Source organism: Ceratotherium simum, chromosome 22, assembly GCF_057802395.1.
Source record: "Ceratotherium simum simum isolate JZ-2026a chromosome 22, ASM5780239v1, whole genome shotgun sequence".
In the NCBI taxonomy this organism is placed as follows: Eukaryota; Metazoa; Chordata; class Mammalia; order Perissodactyla; family Rhinocerotidae; genus Ceratotherium; species Ceratotherium simum.
In genome coordinates, this window is record NC_141921.1 from 14233046 (window position 1) to 14251329 (window position 18284).

The window sequence follows — 18284 nt, forward strand, 5'->3', positions numbered from 1 at the left end:
ATAGGGCATTCAGAATTTATCCTTTGTGCAAAGAGACGTTATTAAAGGGTTCCAAGCAGGGGAATAATGTATAAGGCTTCCTCTGGCTGGTTGGAGAGAATGGGTCACTGGGATCAAGAATTCAAGCAGGGGACCAGTTAGGGACTCGTATAGTATTCCAGGTGAGAAAGTGGTCAGGTCCAGGATGGTGGCATTCCTTCATTTAATCTTTACAATTCTGTGAGGTGGGTATTGGCCTCATTTTACAGATGGGAGGAAAAGTTAGGTATCTAGAAGGTTTCAAGGCCTCAGAGCTAGTGCCATTTCTGTCAAACTTCAGATTCAGCCGAACTTCTGAATCCAGGTCCTGTATTTGTTTATTTAATGACACCTCAAACTCATGTAATTCTCTCACCATGAGGTAGATAATGCCCTCATTTTAAAAATGAAGTAACCGAGGCTGAGGAGGCTGGAGCCTGGTCTGGAATCTGATCTGCCCGACCCCATGCTTCTCTGGAGTTTCTGCAGTTGCCCATGTGCCCCATATTCCCCACCCGTCTCCCTGACTGAGGCCTTTCTAAAACACACATTTGATTGTTTGGCTACAAACTTTTTAGTGGCATGTCACCATTCAGAGAATTCCTGCTCCAGACAAGGAATCTGGAGTCCTCCAGTTCCCAAATTGCCCAGGCCCTATGCCTGGTTCCTCAGTCCATCTGGCAAACCCCTGCTCATTTTTGAAGACCAAACTGGTGTTGCCCATCAGATCCTTTCCTTTCTGGCCAGTTGCACGCTTTCTCGTCAGTGTTCTCACAGAATCTTTTAACGTGCCTTGAGCAGACTGTAAATGACAGAGTGCCATCTCTTTTCTGCTTATAGCTCCTATCCTCAGAAGGCCTGGGACCTAGTAAGCATTGGACAAAGGAGAGGTTGGAACCTTCAGCATGTCACTGCAACCGCAGGTATGGATTTGGCCTCCTGGGTACAGTACAGAATTAGCACTATCCAGTAATGTCCTTAGTTTCAGAAGGCTCAGACACATCTAAGGGCCCTTCCTACACACCACTCAAGAGGCTATTTTTTTTCCTCTTTCTTTATTGTGACAGTGTATAAACACATAAAACAGAAAAAAGCAGGGCTCCTCTTGGGCCTCAAATAACAGCAAGGAAGGAAGAGGTCCCAGAAACTTTTTTTAGAGTACAAGACATATTAGTGCCCAGACCAAGGGTGTGGAAGGCAGGCCAGAGCCAGCAGAGAGCTGGACTAAAGGCTCCTTCCCTCTGCCCAGAGCCAGGACAACCCCAGGGAGCCCTCCAACAACAGCCAGTCCACACAGGCAGAATGCTGCCCAAAGGAAAACTACACCAGAGAGCCTTCCCCGTTTGGAAAGAAGGGCAACACAGAGGATAACTGAAAGCTCCCTCCTCCCATCCTTGCTCCCTTCAGGGCCACAACTGAGGAAAAGGAAAGTAGTGTCCCATGTCACTCTGACCCCCTCCCCAGCTGCCCCAGGCCCAGATGCCCCCATACTTGGCATTTATCAAAGCCTGTCCCAGCTCAGACCCTGACTAGACCCACCAGGTGCCCAAAGTTCGTTGGGGATGGAGAGGGTGGGGGAAAGGTTGGGTGTGAAAACAAACATCTTTATTTGCAGTCGTCACTGGGGCCGTTTCTTGCTGCTTATTTGTTTGCTGGCTTGCTCTTCCAACTGCATGGCCAGGCGCAAGGCCTTGATGACATCTGGAAGGAGGCGGGGGTGGTGCGCTCAGGGTTAGTGGGCATCTCAGAGGCCCCATTCCCTCAGGGCAGAGCTGCCGTCACCTGCAGAGGCCCCATCCTCCAGCCGCACCCACCTTGCAGGGCTGAGAAGTGCTTGGCTTGCTGGGCCAGGGCAGACTCTGCCTTGTTCACAAAGGTCTCCAGGTCATAGTCCGGCTGCTCGGTCATCTCGGAGAGCTCAAGCCAGCCAGGCCCTTGCTGCAACGACACAGGGAGCACCTTGTCAGTTCAATAATCACCAAACCAGTTTAGCAAATTGTTCCCGGGGTCCTACCACCTGCAATGCAGATGCCTGTGCAAGATGCCCATTCCTCCAGGCCTGGCCCATACCCTGCCTCCTGACCCTCTCCCACAGAAATCCTCAGCTTGGATTCATCTTCTTCCCTCCCCTAACTTGTTACTGTCCCTTATGTCAAAGGAAGGTCATCATCTGTCTTAACGCCCAAGCTAGAAATCTGAGCAATAACTTTTTTTTTTTGGTGAAGATTGTCCCTGAGCTAACATCTGTGCCAATCGTCCTCTATTTTGCATGTGGGACACCGCCACAGCGTGGCTTGATGAGCGGTGTGTAGGTCTGTGCCCAGGATCTGAACCCGCGAACCCTGGGCCGCTGAAGTGGAGCACGCGAACCCAACCACTACACCACCGGGCAGACCCTTTTTTCTTTTTTGAGTAATAACTTTCTTCTTTCACTCTGCTTGTCCTCAAATCTTACCAATTCCACCCCTTAAATGGTTCTTGAATCTCATGTCCTCAGTTCAATCCCATGGCCATGGCCACACTCAGACTAGGCACTAACATCTCTCTTCTCCTCTTTCCAACAATCTCCTAACTGCTCTTAACTTGTAACTGCCTCTGTTCATGCTCTCCTCACGTCCTCAAACGAGGCTTCGCACCATGGTCACAGTGATGTACCTAAAGCTGTGGTATGACCACGGCACCACTCTGCTTAACTCCCTTCAAAGGCATCCACTGCCCTCATAATGGAGTCCAGGCCTTTGGTGTGAACTATAAGGCCCTGAACTATAAGGTCAGCCTTAGGTCCCCACTGACCTGTCCAAAGCCTTAATCTCCCTCCATCATCAGCTCATGCCTTTTGCTCTGACCAGAGTGTACCTCTCATTCTTCCTGAAAGTACCATGTCCTTTCAAAGATTTGTACCCTTGAGCACTCCAGGGAGGGAGGACATGCCTAAGCATTTATCCTCCATGTTCCCACCTCAGTTCTAAGTGCCCAAGCTCTTCCTTTCTGCTCTGTGCTGAGCGCCGTGTTGGGATGCACTTTCAGGCCTCTCCCAGCACCTGCTTGTCCATAGTAGGCATCATAGCAGCGCTAGCATCTACCACTTACTAAACACTGAGCACCTGCTGGGCACTGCTGAGTGCTTTAAAAGCATATCACTTGGGCCGGCCCCGTGGCTTAGCGGTTAAGTGTGCGCACTCCGCTGCCGGCGGCCGGGGTTCGGATCCCGGGCGCGCACCAACGCACCGCTTCTCCGGCCATGCTGAGGCTGCGTCCCACATACAGCAACTAGAAGGATGTGCAGCTATGACATACAACTATCTACTGAGGCTTTGGGGGAAAAAATAAATAAATAAAATTATTAAAAAAAAAAAGCATATCACTTAATCCTCAGAGATCATCCTGTCTTACCCATCTTCGGGATGAAGAAACTGAGGTCCAGTGAGGCTAAATGACTTTCACAAGGAAATCAGCTTGTAAATAGAAGAATCAGGATTGATCAAGTCTTACTTTAGGGCCTACTATCCATACTTCATGTTTTTGGTCTCAGCACAGGAGCTGGCTTATAGAAAAGTACTCGCTGAGCATTCACTGAATAAACAAGACAAGGTCCCTGCATATAAATCAATCAGGAACATGGAGGAGAGAGACTAGCTCTGGCTAAGAGGATGGAGGAAAGCCAGTGTGTGCCTGGCTGGAGAAGGGGGTGTGGTAATTAGCTGCCCTGGAAGAAGAGCCAGATGAATAGGTGGAGAATTAAGGAATGCTGGTGTACAGGGCTGCCTCTTGCCCTCCCAACCTGAAGACCTGTGCTAGGGTGGACATCCAGTCCCCCGCTGGCCAGGGCCAGCTCCCCACCTGTATAATCTCCTTGAGCTCTTCCACAGCCCTCTCTTCCAGCTCCCTGATCTGAGTCATGGCTTCATTAAAGCTGGACATCTGGGAAGATAGTTCCTCCTCTTCTTTGGAGAACTAAGGAGGCCAAAAGGAGACACAAAGCAGTATGGCCCAGTTCCGATCTCAGCAGCCACATTTCTGTCTTGCCTGACCCCACCTTGCTCCTTACATTGCCTGAGATCAGGGCCCCATTGGAGCTGGCTTCCATCTCTTCTGTTTCCATTTGAGTTGGCTGCTCCCCACTGGGCCCACTGTGGGGGCTCAGCTCCTTGACTCTGAGGAAACAAGAAGGTTTCGGATCTCACAGAGGATTGGGACAGACCTTCTAGCGTCATGACTGAACTCCCAAGCCTCAGATTCACCAAGTCACAGGAGAGTCTACAGTAGGCACTGAGGCCCCAGAGGCTCCTCCCCCTCTCATCACTGCCATTCCTTCTCCCCACCCACACCCTTCTCCCCATCCCACCTGGCCGTAGGTACTAGTACCTGTCTGCATATCTTAGTGTGTTTAAGGTATATTCACAGGAGCTTATGCCTGGTGAGATCATGGCAATCTACAAAACAGGGAATGGGCCGGTTAAAGGTTGAAGATCATGGGGTCAGGGCGCTAGACTGCCTGCTCCTGGAGAGGTTGCCAGGAAGAGTCTCTTCAGGCCACTGATACCCACGTGATATCTGGGGGAAGAGCTCATTAAGCACCCACTCTGTGCCAGGCAACTTGCCCCATGGGCACTGGAAATTAAGGCACCTTAAAATTTGGTTCCCTGCCTTTATTATATTATTTTTTTTTGTGAGGAGGACCAGCCCTGAGCCACCCATGCCAATCCTCCTCTTTTTTGCTGAGGAAGACTGGCCCTGGGCTAACATCCGTGCCCATCTTCCTCCACTTTATATGGGACACCGCCACAGCATGGCTTGACAAGCAGTGCGACGGTGCACTCCGGGGATCCGAACTGGCAAACCCCGGGCCACTGCAGTGGAGCGTACGCGCTTAACCGCTTGCGCCACCGGGCCAGCCCCAGTTCCCTGCCTTTAAAGGCACATCTGATTACCTCCTGCTTCTGTATCTCTTTACTGACCAATTCCTCTTACCAAGGTCACATCTCAAGGCTCTGTGGCTCCTCCTGGAACCTTCAGTTCACCTAGGCTCAGGGATAATGCCTCAGAGAGAAGCATTTAGAGCTTAGTCAGAAATCCCCACCTTCCCCAGCAGGCAGGAGAGAGGATATTCCTTGGAGGGGAAGGAGAGCAGACCCTGGCTAGAAGAGCTTGTGGATAAAATAAGGAAGGAGGCAAAAAGCCTTCAAGGCTGTAGTTGATGCTCCAGCCTATTTCCTAGGCTGGGAGCCAATGAACCTGAGGGAAGCCATAGAAGGGGCAAAGACTTCCCTCTCCTGCTTCCCTCAAGATCCTCCCTGTCTGAATTCTAGAGCCCCCTTTCTACCCAGTAAGGAGAATGACTTCCCCCAAACAAAGACCTGCACAGACACACAGTAAAGGGCGTAGATCCTTTCCTCCCCTCTTATATAGGCAAAGAGGAGCCTGGTGCTGAAAGGCAGGCGTGAAGCCCAGTCAAGTTAAGAGCCCAGAAACCCAGACAGCCCAGGGTGGCAGGCCTGCTGCCCAGGGACTGGACTAAGTGGCCCCCTACACCACCTCCAAAGCGCCCCTACTCACCATGCAGGTCCTTGAGTTCTCCCCGATAAACGAGTCCCTCAGTACCTGTGTCAGCTTGCTCTCACGGAACGGGGTGTGAGCCTTGTTCTGTCCCAGGGCCCTGATGCATTCCTGTGGGGCAGCAGGGGCAACTGAGATCCCTTCCTTCCTCTCATGCTGCCCCCTCCCTCTCCCAGCCGCCTTCCAGGCCAACCACCTCAAACTAGCCCCCGCTACCTTCAGAGCCAAGAGACTCTTGTTGATTTCTGCGCCCTCCATGCGTGTCTGCCGGTCAGCACTGGAAGTGTCTGCACCTCGCTCATTGCCTGCCAGATCCACCAAAGAGAACTTGCCATGCATTCTCCCTTTGGCTCGAAGGAGAATCTGGAAGCAGGCATGGGAGCGGGAAGAGTTGGAGTTGGCAAATGTCTGCCCAGAGGTCCTGTGGCAAAGGAGGGCAAGAAAGGCTATGAGCTTCTGGGGTCACCAGCCATCATGGTACCCCAGAGTCCAAGCCACCTGAGTCCACAGCAGTTCTCAGTTCTCTGGTAACAGAGGGACACAGGTCAGGACTCTAAGGAGTCTTGTGTCTTCTAGTCTCAGACTTGTGTTCTGCCTGCCCTGGGCAGCAGCTCTCCCTCCAGCTCTGGACCTAGTAGGTTTCCCTGGCAGCCAAAGGACTGGATTCTGTGCTAGGGCCTTGGAAAGAGCTGGGGGCCCATGAGGACACGGGGAAGGATGAGTTGCTTCTGCTGCAGGGCACACAGGGGAGAAGGGGCTGTCATGAAACACTTGCCAAAACTTGAGGGCCCTGCAGAGGGCAGCCCCCTCCCTGGGCCTCCATAAGCTGCCCAGCACCCACTGTACTACGCTTAGGGCCCTGGTGGAAGAGTGCTTCCCTACCTCTACACAAGAGCTAAAGCCCCATCACTTCTAGCCTAGAACAGACCCACAGCTCCTGTCTCCCACCACAGAGAGAGGGAATAGCAAGAAGAAACCCAGAGAAGTTAGGAAGCACGCCTTTGGGGTAAGAGCCTGGGAATAAAGCCTGCCTCGGTTAGATTTAGGTCACTTGGACTTGCTCCTGATGAGCCTCTGGCCCTGGGTCTCCCATTGAGACCCCTTAAGGCAGAGGCCTTCACAGCCCTCACCGAGCTGGGGGAAGCAGAGTTCTGTGGAAACGGCAATGGGCTCAGAGCTAGTCTCTGTCCCCTGAACTGGGCATTAGAAGGTGGCCCCTTCCCCCTGCCAGAACTCTGACCTGCAGGCGCTGCCTACGTCGATCATCTTGATGACGTCGTCAGCACAGTTAACCAGGTGCTCCTGCAGCCCCACCACCTGCACTTGCTGCTTGCCATCCTCCAGCACGCGCAGCTTGGCCTTCTTGTTGAGCAGGTCGAACAGCTGTGCCAGGCAGGGGAGCAAGGCTAAGGCCATCAGGCCCCGGGCACCCGCCCTGACTCCTCCCTCCTTCAGGGCCTGTCCCAGCTCAGACAAGGGCTGGCAGCAGGAAAGGCAGAGGGAAGCTAAGCTGGGTAGACATCAGGCTAGCAGCGGGCAGTACACTTGCCTCAGTCTGATGCGACTCTGCTACTTTACTAGATGTGTGAGCTTGGGCAAGTACTTAACCACCTAGCCTTGTTTCTCACCTGTACAAAAGTGATGTAATTCCTCATAGGCCTGTTGTGATGATTAAATGAGTTGAGAAAAGTAAAGTGCTTAGAATAGAATATTATGCTTAGCACATGATAACATATTAATAAGCAACATTAGCTACTATTATTATCATCTAGACCCTGCTCGAGGGAAGGCAACGCTGCAAAAGCATAGAGAGTATAGACAGGTAGGAAGATATATAGATACAGAGAAAATATGAGTAGGAGAAGGAGTGTGAGCAATCAGGGGAAGGAGAGAGAATTGTGAGAGGTGGGTCGAGGGAGGAGAGAGCACACACAAGGCAAACCTCCTATCTGAGAGGGAGCCTTGGCCTTGAGGATTCCTGCCAAACTTGTTGAGCTTGGGTACAATCCCACCATCAGATGAAACCTCCCACACATGGCAGGGCAGAGTGGCCAAAAAGCTTGAGAGCCCACAGGTTATTTGGCTTCTACAATTTCTAGCCAACCTCAAAGTTTTAGAAAGTTCAGGGGCTCCAACAGCATAAACAGAGGGCTCCCTGCCAGCTACCTTCCCATTATAGATCTCGAAGAATGTCACATAGACTTCCAGGCCCAAGTTCCGGTAGCGGGGCTGATTCTTCAGGAGGAAGACGTCCCGAGCTGCGGGAGAGAGCCTGGATTAAGTGAGCGACCTGCCTTTCTGTGCCCAGCCCCACTGTGGCAGCACACACTACTTACAGGCCATCGCGTAGATCCCTTTGGATGCATTCTGGGCTTTCCCAGAGAGGTCTCCACCCATAGTCTGAAAACGGAAGGGGCAGAAGACCATGGTCAGGGTGCTTGGCCTAGGCCAGAGCACTACTGGCTCCACTGTCACAGTGGGCCACACCAAAGCTGGGAGGCTGAACCTGCTAAGGCCCCTCGCTGCACCTGGCACAGCAAGAGTAACTGGTGATGGGGCATCTGCACTAAGGGGATTTTCTATCAGAAACTCATTGTCTTCCTTGTCAGGGACGCAGTGTTGCACCATGGGCAGGCTCGCTCCCTGCCAGGCCTGAAGACTCACGTGTGTCTTGCCACTTCCCGTCTGGCCATATGCAAAACAGGTTGCTTTTCCCCCTTCAAAGATTGTCTGTACCAGTGGCCTTGCTGTGAACCTAGGAGAAAGGATAGGGAAGAGTAAGTATCTCTCCCCAAAATGTGCTCCCTGGCATGTGGTCCTGCCACCCTTCCACTGCAGAACTCCTGGGTCCTCCTTCCAGACACCAGCTCTCCTCTTGTGCAGAGTGCTCCCACCTGACCCAGCCCCACTTACAAATCTGACACTCTCCTAAGCCGACTGGGGAGGGCTGGGCTGACGTGCCAGGAACAGGCTGATGGCCACACTCTAACTGAGCCACCAGCCCCTCCTCTGACCCTGGAGACACTAGATGAAAGCCTGCGCTTACCACTCAACTTCTAGCATAAGATACACTACAAAGATCAAAGGAAACCCTCTAAAGTAGGAACCTAAAATATTTTAGGCTCTGTGGGCCACATAGGTCTCTGTCATTTCTATATCTTTTTTTTTTTTAAACAATCCTTTAAAAACACAAATCCATTCTTAATTTGAGAGCCATGACAAAAAGGATTGCAAGCCAAATTTGGCCCACGGGCTGTAGTCTGTCAACCTCTAGAGAGGTTCTGGTGCCAGAAGCCAGCTCTATGGGATGGCTGATCCAAAGAAAACACGAGAGGAAACCAGGGAGGGCTTCAGAGTTCAGCATGTCTGTAAGCAATGTTACTGCAATGTCCTGCACTGAACAGAGGAAAGGGTGAGGCAGAAGGAGGGAACAAAAAGAGGCGGAGGCTAACCTGTAGACGACTTCATTCGAAGCTGTTTCATCAAATGCAAAGTCAAAGCAGAATGCTTGGTTCTCCAGATACTTTGTTAAGTCCACTTTTAACTTGGGCTCGTGTACCAAGAGGAGACACTTGCTAGGAATGGAAATCACATCAATTTCTTTCTTGGCCAGTTCTGCAGAAGGACAGTATTTCAGGGAATGCTCCCTGGACACAGGGGAACCCTCAGTCCGTCCAAACCCTCTTTCTGACTGAACGAACAGGCTTACCTTGTTTATTCAACGGGCGTTTCCTAACACAGACACAGATCCTGTGCTCTTCAATCTTCAAGAGGATGAGAGAAGCCAAGCAACCAGCACAAAGGTCAGAGCAATATGGAAAGGAAGCTTGTCCAGAACCCCTCCCCTTCTAATCCCATGTCTGGCCCAGCGAGGGGCCAAGATCTAACACTAGGACCCCACCTCCCCCATAGTTACTCCAGAACACAAGGGAGCTCTGAATTTTCTTCCTAGTTTTCTCACTTTGCTGCCTACAGGAGGTTTCAGCACATTTTCACGATTATTAGTAAGAATCTAGCCAATCTATGGAAGCAGTGTGTGTGTGTGTGAGTGTGTGTGTGAGTATGGGAATATATAAAGATCAGACTCTCCCATCAAGGCCTCACTAGCTCTAGCCCACCAGAAGGGTGTTAAAAAAAAACCCTCGAGGGTGAGTGAAGATTCCTGCATGTTCTCATTCCCTTAAGAGAGCATTCCATGCTCTAATTCCCTTACTGTCTTTCAGTTGTACACCTACTTAGGAAGGAGAGGTAGAAGCCCTTTGGGTTTACTTACAGGATCAGTCACTGTAAGTGGATGACATTCCAGAGTAGCCCGAAATTCTTTAATCATTCGGGCAAATTCCCAGTTTGGAAAGCTGTTGTCATACTCCTGTTTGGGACAAGAGCGAGACAGGCCTGACTGCTAAGATGTAAGTGCTAAGCAGCAGCAACCACAGCTCTTTACACACACACAGCCCTTCAGAGCTCATGAAGCCCCCCACGATCTCATTTCCTCCCACCCTGGATCTAGGCTGAGAACCCAGGAACAAAGCCCTGGGAACAGAGATTGGTAGGGGTCCTAGGCATGCACCAAACCACTCTAGGAACTGGAGCAAGAGCCACTATCCCACATCTTAGGAGACCAGCAGGCTGGGATTCCCTGGTACAATTACCCAACTAAAGGGAAGCGCTCCACACTGGCACTCCATTGCAGCACCCCCCACGTACACACGAGGAGGTTGGGGTAAAGCAGGCAACTGTGCACAGCAGCCCCACTAGCATGAAGTATTCCTCATCTGAGGGCCTTCAGAAAAACATCTGAATTGTTTGTTCTCTGAATCCTGATGAGAAATCAGTTAAACCTCCTGGATATCAGAATTGGAGCCTCAGAAGTGCTGGGGCCCAACCAAATCTTTGTTGCGGGCAAGGCTGCGGTTCAAGACACCTGTCCGAAGACCCTTGCCCTAGCTTCCCAAGGAAGGTACCTGAGCTCGCTTTATTCTCATTTCAGAGTTCTGGGCCCTCTTCTCTTCTCGCTTGTTCTTCATTTTTTCCATTTCCTTCACAATACATGATTTCCTCCGAACTAGAGGGCAAAACAAAAAGGAAGCCCTCTCTTTTACCTGTCTAGGCGAGCCTGCCCTTGTCTGGCTGTTGTACTGAATCCTGGGCTGTTCCCAGGACTAGGCCTTCTCTAGACACCTGCTCTTAAATCACCATGTGCAAGGAGAGGAAGCAACAGCTGTGTGTCTTGGGATAGCCAAGCCCACAAAGTAAAGACTTGCTAACGGGAGCACTCCAGGTCTAAGCCAAGGTCTCCTGTGCCTCTGTGGCATCTTCTCAACAAGCAGAAGAGATGAGACCATCCCTTCTTGGTCTTGATGGTCATTCTGGGCTGTTCTTCAGGTGTCAGCCAAGACTTTAGCTGTGACAACACCTCAGGTACATCAGAGGGCTCCTGCCAGCTGGCAGTGACAGGTCACCTCTTGTGAAAGATTGATTCCATGGCCACAGGGAAACATGCCCCCATGTGACATGGTTTGATCAGATGCCGAGGCAGGCCAAGTTTGGGACAGGATGTAACTACCTGTCCTGTACTAGGAGCAGGGCAGCAGACAGCGCAGCACGTCTACCTGAGTTCACGGGGTTTGCAGAAGAGCTGCCGCGGATGGAGTGGGCTTGCTCTTCCAGCTCCTCGCTGACCACCGTCAATGGTATTTCAGCCACTGCATGGCAGGAGGGCCTAGGGGGGCCGGCTGTGGGGGAACAAGAGTCACTGGAGAAACAGGCAGGCATACGGCAGCTGTGCTGCTCTGAGCCCTAGCGGGTCGAGGGCAGGAGGAAGGCTGCTGACCGCCAGTCAGGGCACATGCTCCTGTAGCGTGCACAGAGCTTGGGCTTTCCCTTCACCTCAGCCCACACCTGAACCTGACCAGTCTCCCTGCAGGGGCTGCTCCTGGGGTCAAAGAGCCTTAAAGGGTGTGTGAGTAGTTCAGTATGGGCCTCACCATGAAGGGAAAAGCCTTTAAAGGCCTGAACTCCTTAGGGTTGACCTAAGCGTGGGTGGCCAGGCCAGGCCAGGCCAAGCCTTTCTACTCAACTGGGAGAAAAGCCAGGCCTTTCTGACTTCTCCAAAGCCTGGGAACCCAGGTGGTAAACAGGAGCAAAGACTGAAAAGTCAGGAACAATGGGAACCTGAGCAACAACTAACCGTATTGATTCAACCCAGAAAGGTACAATCCATGACGACTCATTACTTCCCAAACGTGGTCATGACCCTTTTGTTTACCTTCATTTTAGTAGAGCTGAATTTGATACATGTAAGATGTAAGATGGCTCTGTGTGATCTGGGTATTTGTTACACAAGTGTGTTCAGTTTGTGAACTATATACTCAATGATATGTTCACTTTTCCGTGTATACATATATATAGTTTCAAAAAGTTAAAAAAGTAAAACGAGATGATTTCCAGATAAGGGAGCAGTGAGGTAGGGGCTGAACAGCACTGAAGCCAGGGCTATGTAGGAATCCTAGGATATTCCAGAACAGGTTCAGGGCAATGCGTGAGGAGCTGCTCCAGAGCCTCATACAGGGAGAACAGATTCGTTACTCACTGGGAACTGAAAACTGCTTGCGGGAATTTGCAGGCGCAGGCAGCTCCACCTCCATGTCATTCTCCTGAGTGGTGATGCGAACCTCTGGGACAGTGGACATGCGAGTGGAGCGGCCTCGGAGACCTGAAGAACCGAGGGCAGCAGCCGGTCAGTGCAGTATGATCAGGAGGGCCGACAGGGGCAACAGGGGGGTGGCCGGAAGCAACCCTCCAAGATTCTATATAGATTGAGATGGGTCTCGACCACCAGGAAAGGAGCCCACCAACTTCCCATTCCTTCCCCCTGAGGAAAGGAAAAATTAGAAAGGCCAAGTACTAGTGACCCCAAAACTAATTTATTCACATTCTGCAAATGTGAGAGAAGCTGAGGGCAAGGACATCTCCCACAAGAGCATGTCTTGAGTAAATGGAGGGACCTACAGCCAGTCTGAAATCATTTCTGGAGAGACAGACTTAATCCCTGAAAAAAAGCATTATTAATCTAAGCAGCAGCACCTACCATTCTACAATCTTCCCATATCTCATAACAACATTATAAGGTAAATATCAGTATTCCCATCTGATGGAAGGGGACATTAAGGCTCAGAGAAATTAAGCAACTTGCCCAGTGTCACTCAACTAGTAAGTGTCAGGGCCAGGCTGTGAACCCAGGACTGTCAGACTCCAAAGTCTGGGCTGCTTCTTTTTTTTTTTAATTTTTATTTATTTATTTTTCCCCCAAAGCCCCAGTAGATAGTCGTATGTCATAGCTGCACATCCTTCTAGTTGCCGTATGTGGGATGCGGCCTCAGCATGGCGGGAGAAGCAGTCCGTTGGTGCGCGCCCAGGATCTGAACTTGGGCCGCCGGCAGCGGAGCGTGCGCACTTAACCGCTAAGCCACGGGGCCGGCCCCAAAGTCTGGGCTTCTTCCACAGCTCCAGGATGCTTTACAGAGCACGCCTGGGCCACATCATCAGAAACCCATGGGATCAGCTACACTGATTTTTCTGGAATCTTAAAAGAATGCTTATCTGAGAGAAACAATTGAGTTATACTTGAATTCTTGTCAATTTCTACTCATCTATAGAGTTTCCCTCCATAAGAGAGAAACAATTCATATATAAAATAAGTCATAAATTTGGAAATAGAGCATATAGTATCATATAGGCAAACATCAACTGGTACTGAATTTCTGAGTCTCCTAAGTTTAAGCTGATCTGATGGCTCTCTATATAATCAATGTCTTTCAGAAAGAGTATGAATTATTACAATTTTCCTATTTCCCAAAAGATTTGTAATCTTGTGTTTCATTTCTACTGTTCAATAGCATGCACCTTTTTTTTTTCCTCCTTGTTTCTCCCCAAAGCCCCAGCAGATAGTTGTATGTCATAGACGCACATCCTTCTAGTTGCTGTATGTGGGATGCTGCCTCAGCATGGTTTGACAAGCGGTGTGTCAGTGCGCACCCAGGATCCGAACCCGGGCCGCCAGCAGCAGAGTGCGTGCACTTAACCGCTAAGCCACGGGGCTGGCCCCCAAGCATGCACCTTTATTAAGATTTTTTTTCCATTAAAAGGAGCTGTGGCAACAACAATATCCTTTGGGGTCATGCACGTGGAGTGAGACAGCTGCTACCCCATCTCTCCTGAAGGTCCTTACAGTACAGCCAGCGAGGGCCAGCAACACCCCACTCACGCCCAGCCCAAGCTCACAACTGCACCACCTTTCACCCTGGGCCCCCAGGAACCTGAAGCTCCAGCCAAGTAGTCTCTGGATCATGTCAGGGTAGTGATGAACCCTGGGCAGGGAAAGCGCGTGCAGGCTGTGAGGTATAGCTGGCTCTGAGTAATAAGCTGCATTTCTTGGGCAGTTTGCGCCTACAGCTTCCTGCTATGGTCATAGACAATTATAGTCAAAGTAGGTTTATGCTGACTACTTCAGAGAAAGCCCAACCTTTTCCTAGACTTCGAGGCAATGCTATTATTTCTTCTCATCCTACCCCACTCCCAGATCTCCATGGCACCGTCAACTATACTTCTAAACAGCCCAGACTTGGCTTTTCTCACAGCCTGCTCACCACCTCACTCCAAGGCACACTGTTCCCCTGAGGAAAGACAACAAGCCTGCCGGTGGCTGATTACTGCTTTGGATTCTACAGGAAAGACCTCTGGGCCAGTCAGCAAATTTCCCAAATGCACCAGATGCCTGAGAGGTTGGCCTAAGAGCTATAGCTTGGATGGCTGGATTCTCTTTTTTTTTTTTCCAAACCGTTTTATGGAGGTATGATTGACATACAAAAAGATGTAGATATTAATGTATACAACTTGATGGGTTTGGAGATAAGTACACACCCATGAAAACATCATCACAATCAATGACATAAACTTACTTATCACCTCCAAAATTGCCTCCCACTCCCTTTGGTTTTTTGTTTTTTCCCTTTTGTGGTAAGAGCCCTTAACATAAGACCTACCCTCATAGTAAGTTTTTAAGTATACAATATAGTATTGTTAATCATAGGCCCTGCACTATACATGAGATCTGTAGAACTTACTTATCTCGCATAACTGAAAGTTTGTACTCTTTGACCAACATCTCCCCATTTCCCCCTCCCTGTAGGATTCTTTCTCACTGAGAAAGATGCTGGAAGGTAGAGCAGGACTCAGCCCACATAGAAGCCACCTGCTAAACTAGAGCAATGACTCTACTTCACAGCTTCCTGAGCCCTAGAGACATCATTCCTGACACAAATCCCATGATAATAAGCCAGTAGAAATCTATTTACCTTCCCTTGGAGCGGGAATTTTGGAGTTGACTGATCTGCGTTTTTGTTTCTGAAAAACAAAACAAACCACCACAATATATGGCTCTTATCAATTTTCAAAGGCCTACCCTGGGCCCCTGTGCTGTGTTGGAGTCCCAGGCAGTCCCAGAAAACAAACCGGCAAAGAGTCAAGAGGCCAAGTGAATCATCTGGGGCACTGGCTGCAGCCAGATGACAGGCACCTACCTGGACCGTTACATTCTCCTGCAGGGGCAGATTGTCCTTCGGGTGTAAGGGAAGAAGCTGTAAGAGTTCTGGGTTTATTGTGGCCACATCATCAAAATCAATCTGCATGAAGCAAGTAAAAGTTTCAGTGGAACAACATAGCTTGTTCAATCCCATTGCGTCTTGCAAGGTGACCCCTAGATTCAGATTTTATCAACTTTAGGTTCCAACAAGTATTAATAGCTATAAACGTTTATTCCTTAATCGTGGTTTACCATCTAGACGATATTGGTTTTTGATTCCAAGCCAATGGTAGATGTCAGTGATGAGAACAAGGTGAAGAGGAGGACAGACAGGCAGGCAAACAGTCAGGAAGCCCACAGTAGATCTAGGCCACTGGACTCCTTGTTCTGCTGGGCAGTGAGGTCCTGCTGAGCACAGCCCCACGAGCACACCTTGCTGGCTGACACGGAGGAGGAAACAAGTTCTAACTGTCCCGGGGTTAGTCAAATGGAGGGCCCTTCAGGATCTTATGGGCAGGGACAAGTTCCCGAGAGCTGCTACCTAACCCTAAGTCTACCTACATTTTCTACTGGGCCCAGAAATGCCTGTGCCCTGTTTTGAGGCACTCAGGCCTGCTCATGCCTGCAATGAGGTCACAATTCTAGGTTGACATCACCAGAGTCCTGAAACCCTCTAGGAACAATTCAAACTTCATCAGCACACTTCACAGCAGGTTCAAACACACCAAAATAGTACCACCTTGGTTATTTGTATTGTGAAATGTGACAGAGCTGAAGCATGTACTCCAGGGGGAGAGCTTTACCTCCTACATATGCACCTACATTTATTAACTGGCTTATTCAGACATACTAGGCATGAGTAAGGCAGTAGGGGGAAGGGATTCAAAGAAGAGTTAAGACATATATTGTCCTTGCCTTCAGTGAGCTCACATTCAAACGGGGGAGAGAAGTCATACGCACGCACAAAGGGCTAGACACCAAAGCAGCATGGGAGAGGTGAGGAGGACAGAATCACCGAGTGCAAAAGCTGGCAAGTACTTCAGTAAGCACACTTCTATCCACTTTTCTTGGACAGCTACAGACTCTTACTATACACACACACCCCATGTCCAACCTCTAAACTACAGAGAGCATAAACAACATAGGAGATTGGGGTTCTAACCCGAGTTCTGACACTAATTGATTCTCACATTAATGATTCAGGGTGAACATCCCAGGAGGAAGGAATAAGAGTGACGGTGTGAAGGCAGCAAGGCAGAAAGAAAGCAGTTTGCTTTCTAAAGATTTTATTTATTTTAATTTTTCCCCCCAAAGCCCCAGTGGATAGTTGTGTGTCGTAGCTGCACATCCTTCTAGTTGCTGTATGTGGGACTCGGCCTCAGGATGAACGGAGAAGTGGTGCCTCGATGCGCACCCGGGATCCGAACCCGGGCCGCCAGCATCGCAGCGCGCGCACTTAACCACCAAGCCACAGGGCCGGCCCAGCAGTTTGCTTTCTATAAACACACCAGAAACTGTTGATTGCTTCAATTTGGAACAGGCCTGACTAAATAAAATCCCAATGAATCCAAAGAGGACCACGCTTAAGATTATGAAGGACAAGACAGCATCAAAAACAAGGCTCTCACAAGTTCCATTTCCACACAGATCTTTTAGGCAGGAAGGTATTAAATGTGGTAGCAGCATACTCATAGAACCTACCTCTTTGCCCTTTGTGGCCCCTCCTTCTGTCCATTCCACTGAAACGCAGGACTTCTCCAAGTTCACAGTCCTTACACTGGCACTGTGAATTAAGCCTATAGTATGAAAAGGCCAGAGTTACCCATCTTTTTCACTTTTAGGATCCCACAGAGACTCAATGTGGAGTGGACCTGAAGGAAGAGACCTTTCTTTTTTTCTTTTTAACATGAGGAGATAGATAAACCTCCTGGCACTTCACCCTTAGAATATCCCATAGTGAAGTAGGCAGGGAACAGGTCTTAAAACCGAGCTGCAGGGGATAAGGATTCATCGCACTCAAAAGAGAGTCTACAGCGGGGTGAAGGTATGTTTGGGCAGAGGAGCCACTCTAGTCCTTAGGTGAACCGTTCCTCAACACAGCACTGAGACTCTAGCGCCCTCGGGTTTCCCTACCTCACTCCTGACACTTATGTCCGACCATTCTCATGATGATATGGGTATTAGACTTGCCAGAACTGCAGCAGCCGCTTAACCAAAAAAGAGAGGACAGAACTGCAAGCTCCCGAAGAGCAGGGATTTTATGTCTCGTTACCCTGAATCTCAGTGCCTGATATGCAGCAAATGCGCAAGATTTACAGGAGAGTAGAGGAGCCAGGACGCGGCGGTCCCTACAAGAGCAGGGCAGTTTCAGGGGAGAACTCTGAAGGGGAGGCGAATCGAGCAATCCTCACTTCCCTGGGAGGTCCACTGACGTGGAGGAGCCCCGCCCACTCCCCGAGGACGCGGAAAGGACCCACCGTCAGGACAGAGGCCCCTGGCCCTGGGGAGGGAAGACCGACCGCCACTGCGGAGCCCCAGACCTGGGGGGAGGGGGAGGGGGGAATCCCCAACACCGTCTCAGGGCCCTGCCGTTTAGGGAGGGGCAGTAATTTCAGCCGTCTCACAGCCCACGCGTCCCTTTGGCCCCTGGGGTCCCCGCCCCTCACCGTTACTGCGTTGAATCTTGATGGCGAGACCGGGAAACAGGCGGGCCTGAAGCGACGAGTCCATGGGCAGTCGGCAGGCGCACCGGGAAAAGAAACGCGAAACGACGAGACACCACTCTGCGAACCCTACGAACTCTTAACGCCGCGTAAACCGCCACAGTTTAAATCCCGCGCGCCAGCGTCACTGAAACGTCATCACGCTGCCGCCGGCCTCGCTGCCGCCAGTCAGCGGCGCCCCGCGGAGCTTTTTGGGATACGTAGTCTTGGCTGGGTGTCCCGGCGCCTGGGCCCGCCCACTCGTCTGGCCACACCCCGGGCTCAGGGCCTGCTGGGAACTTCGCTAGACTGCGGGGCGAGGGTGTCTAGTGCCTGGCGTTGTGGCTGGGGTCCCGTGCTGTGCTGTTGGGTTCCCCAAAGCTGAGAAACTTCAGTACGGTGTTTGAGAGTGAGGGTTCTGGAGT

General features: G+C 50.6%; 1 protein-coding gene across 1 annotated transcript; it reads right to left on the minus strand.

The window, feature by feature from the left end:
• Nucleotides 1-529: 529 nt before the first annotated feature.
• On the minus strand, nucleotides 530-17988 carry KIF2C (kinesin family member 2C). The gene is made up of 21 exons (XM_004442001.3): nucleotides 17824-17988; nucleotides 16859-16953; nucleotides 15156-15257; nucleotides 14931-14979; nucleotides 12167-12289; nucleotides 11187-11309; nucleotides 10539-10639; nucleotides 9848-9943; nucleotides 9284-9338; nucleotides 9027-9189; nucleotides 8239-8329; nucleotides 7911-7974; nucleotides 7741-7832; nucleotides 6815-6957; nucleotides 5791-5995; nucleotides 5575-5685; nucleotides 4384-4451; nucleotides 4067-4172; nucleotides 3859-3972; nucleotides 1833-1956; nucleotides 530-1719 (listed from the first exon to the last, which is right to left on the minus strand). The coding sequence occupies exons 1-21, from the start codon at nucleotides 17885-17887 to the stop codon at nucleotides 1637-1639; spliced, it is 2172 nt and encodes a 723-aa protein (XP_004442058.1). The 5' UTR covers nucleotides 17888-17988; the 3' UTR covers nucleotides 530-1636.
• Between the last annotated feature and the right edge of the window lie 296 nt (nucleotides 17989-18284).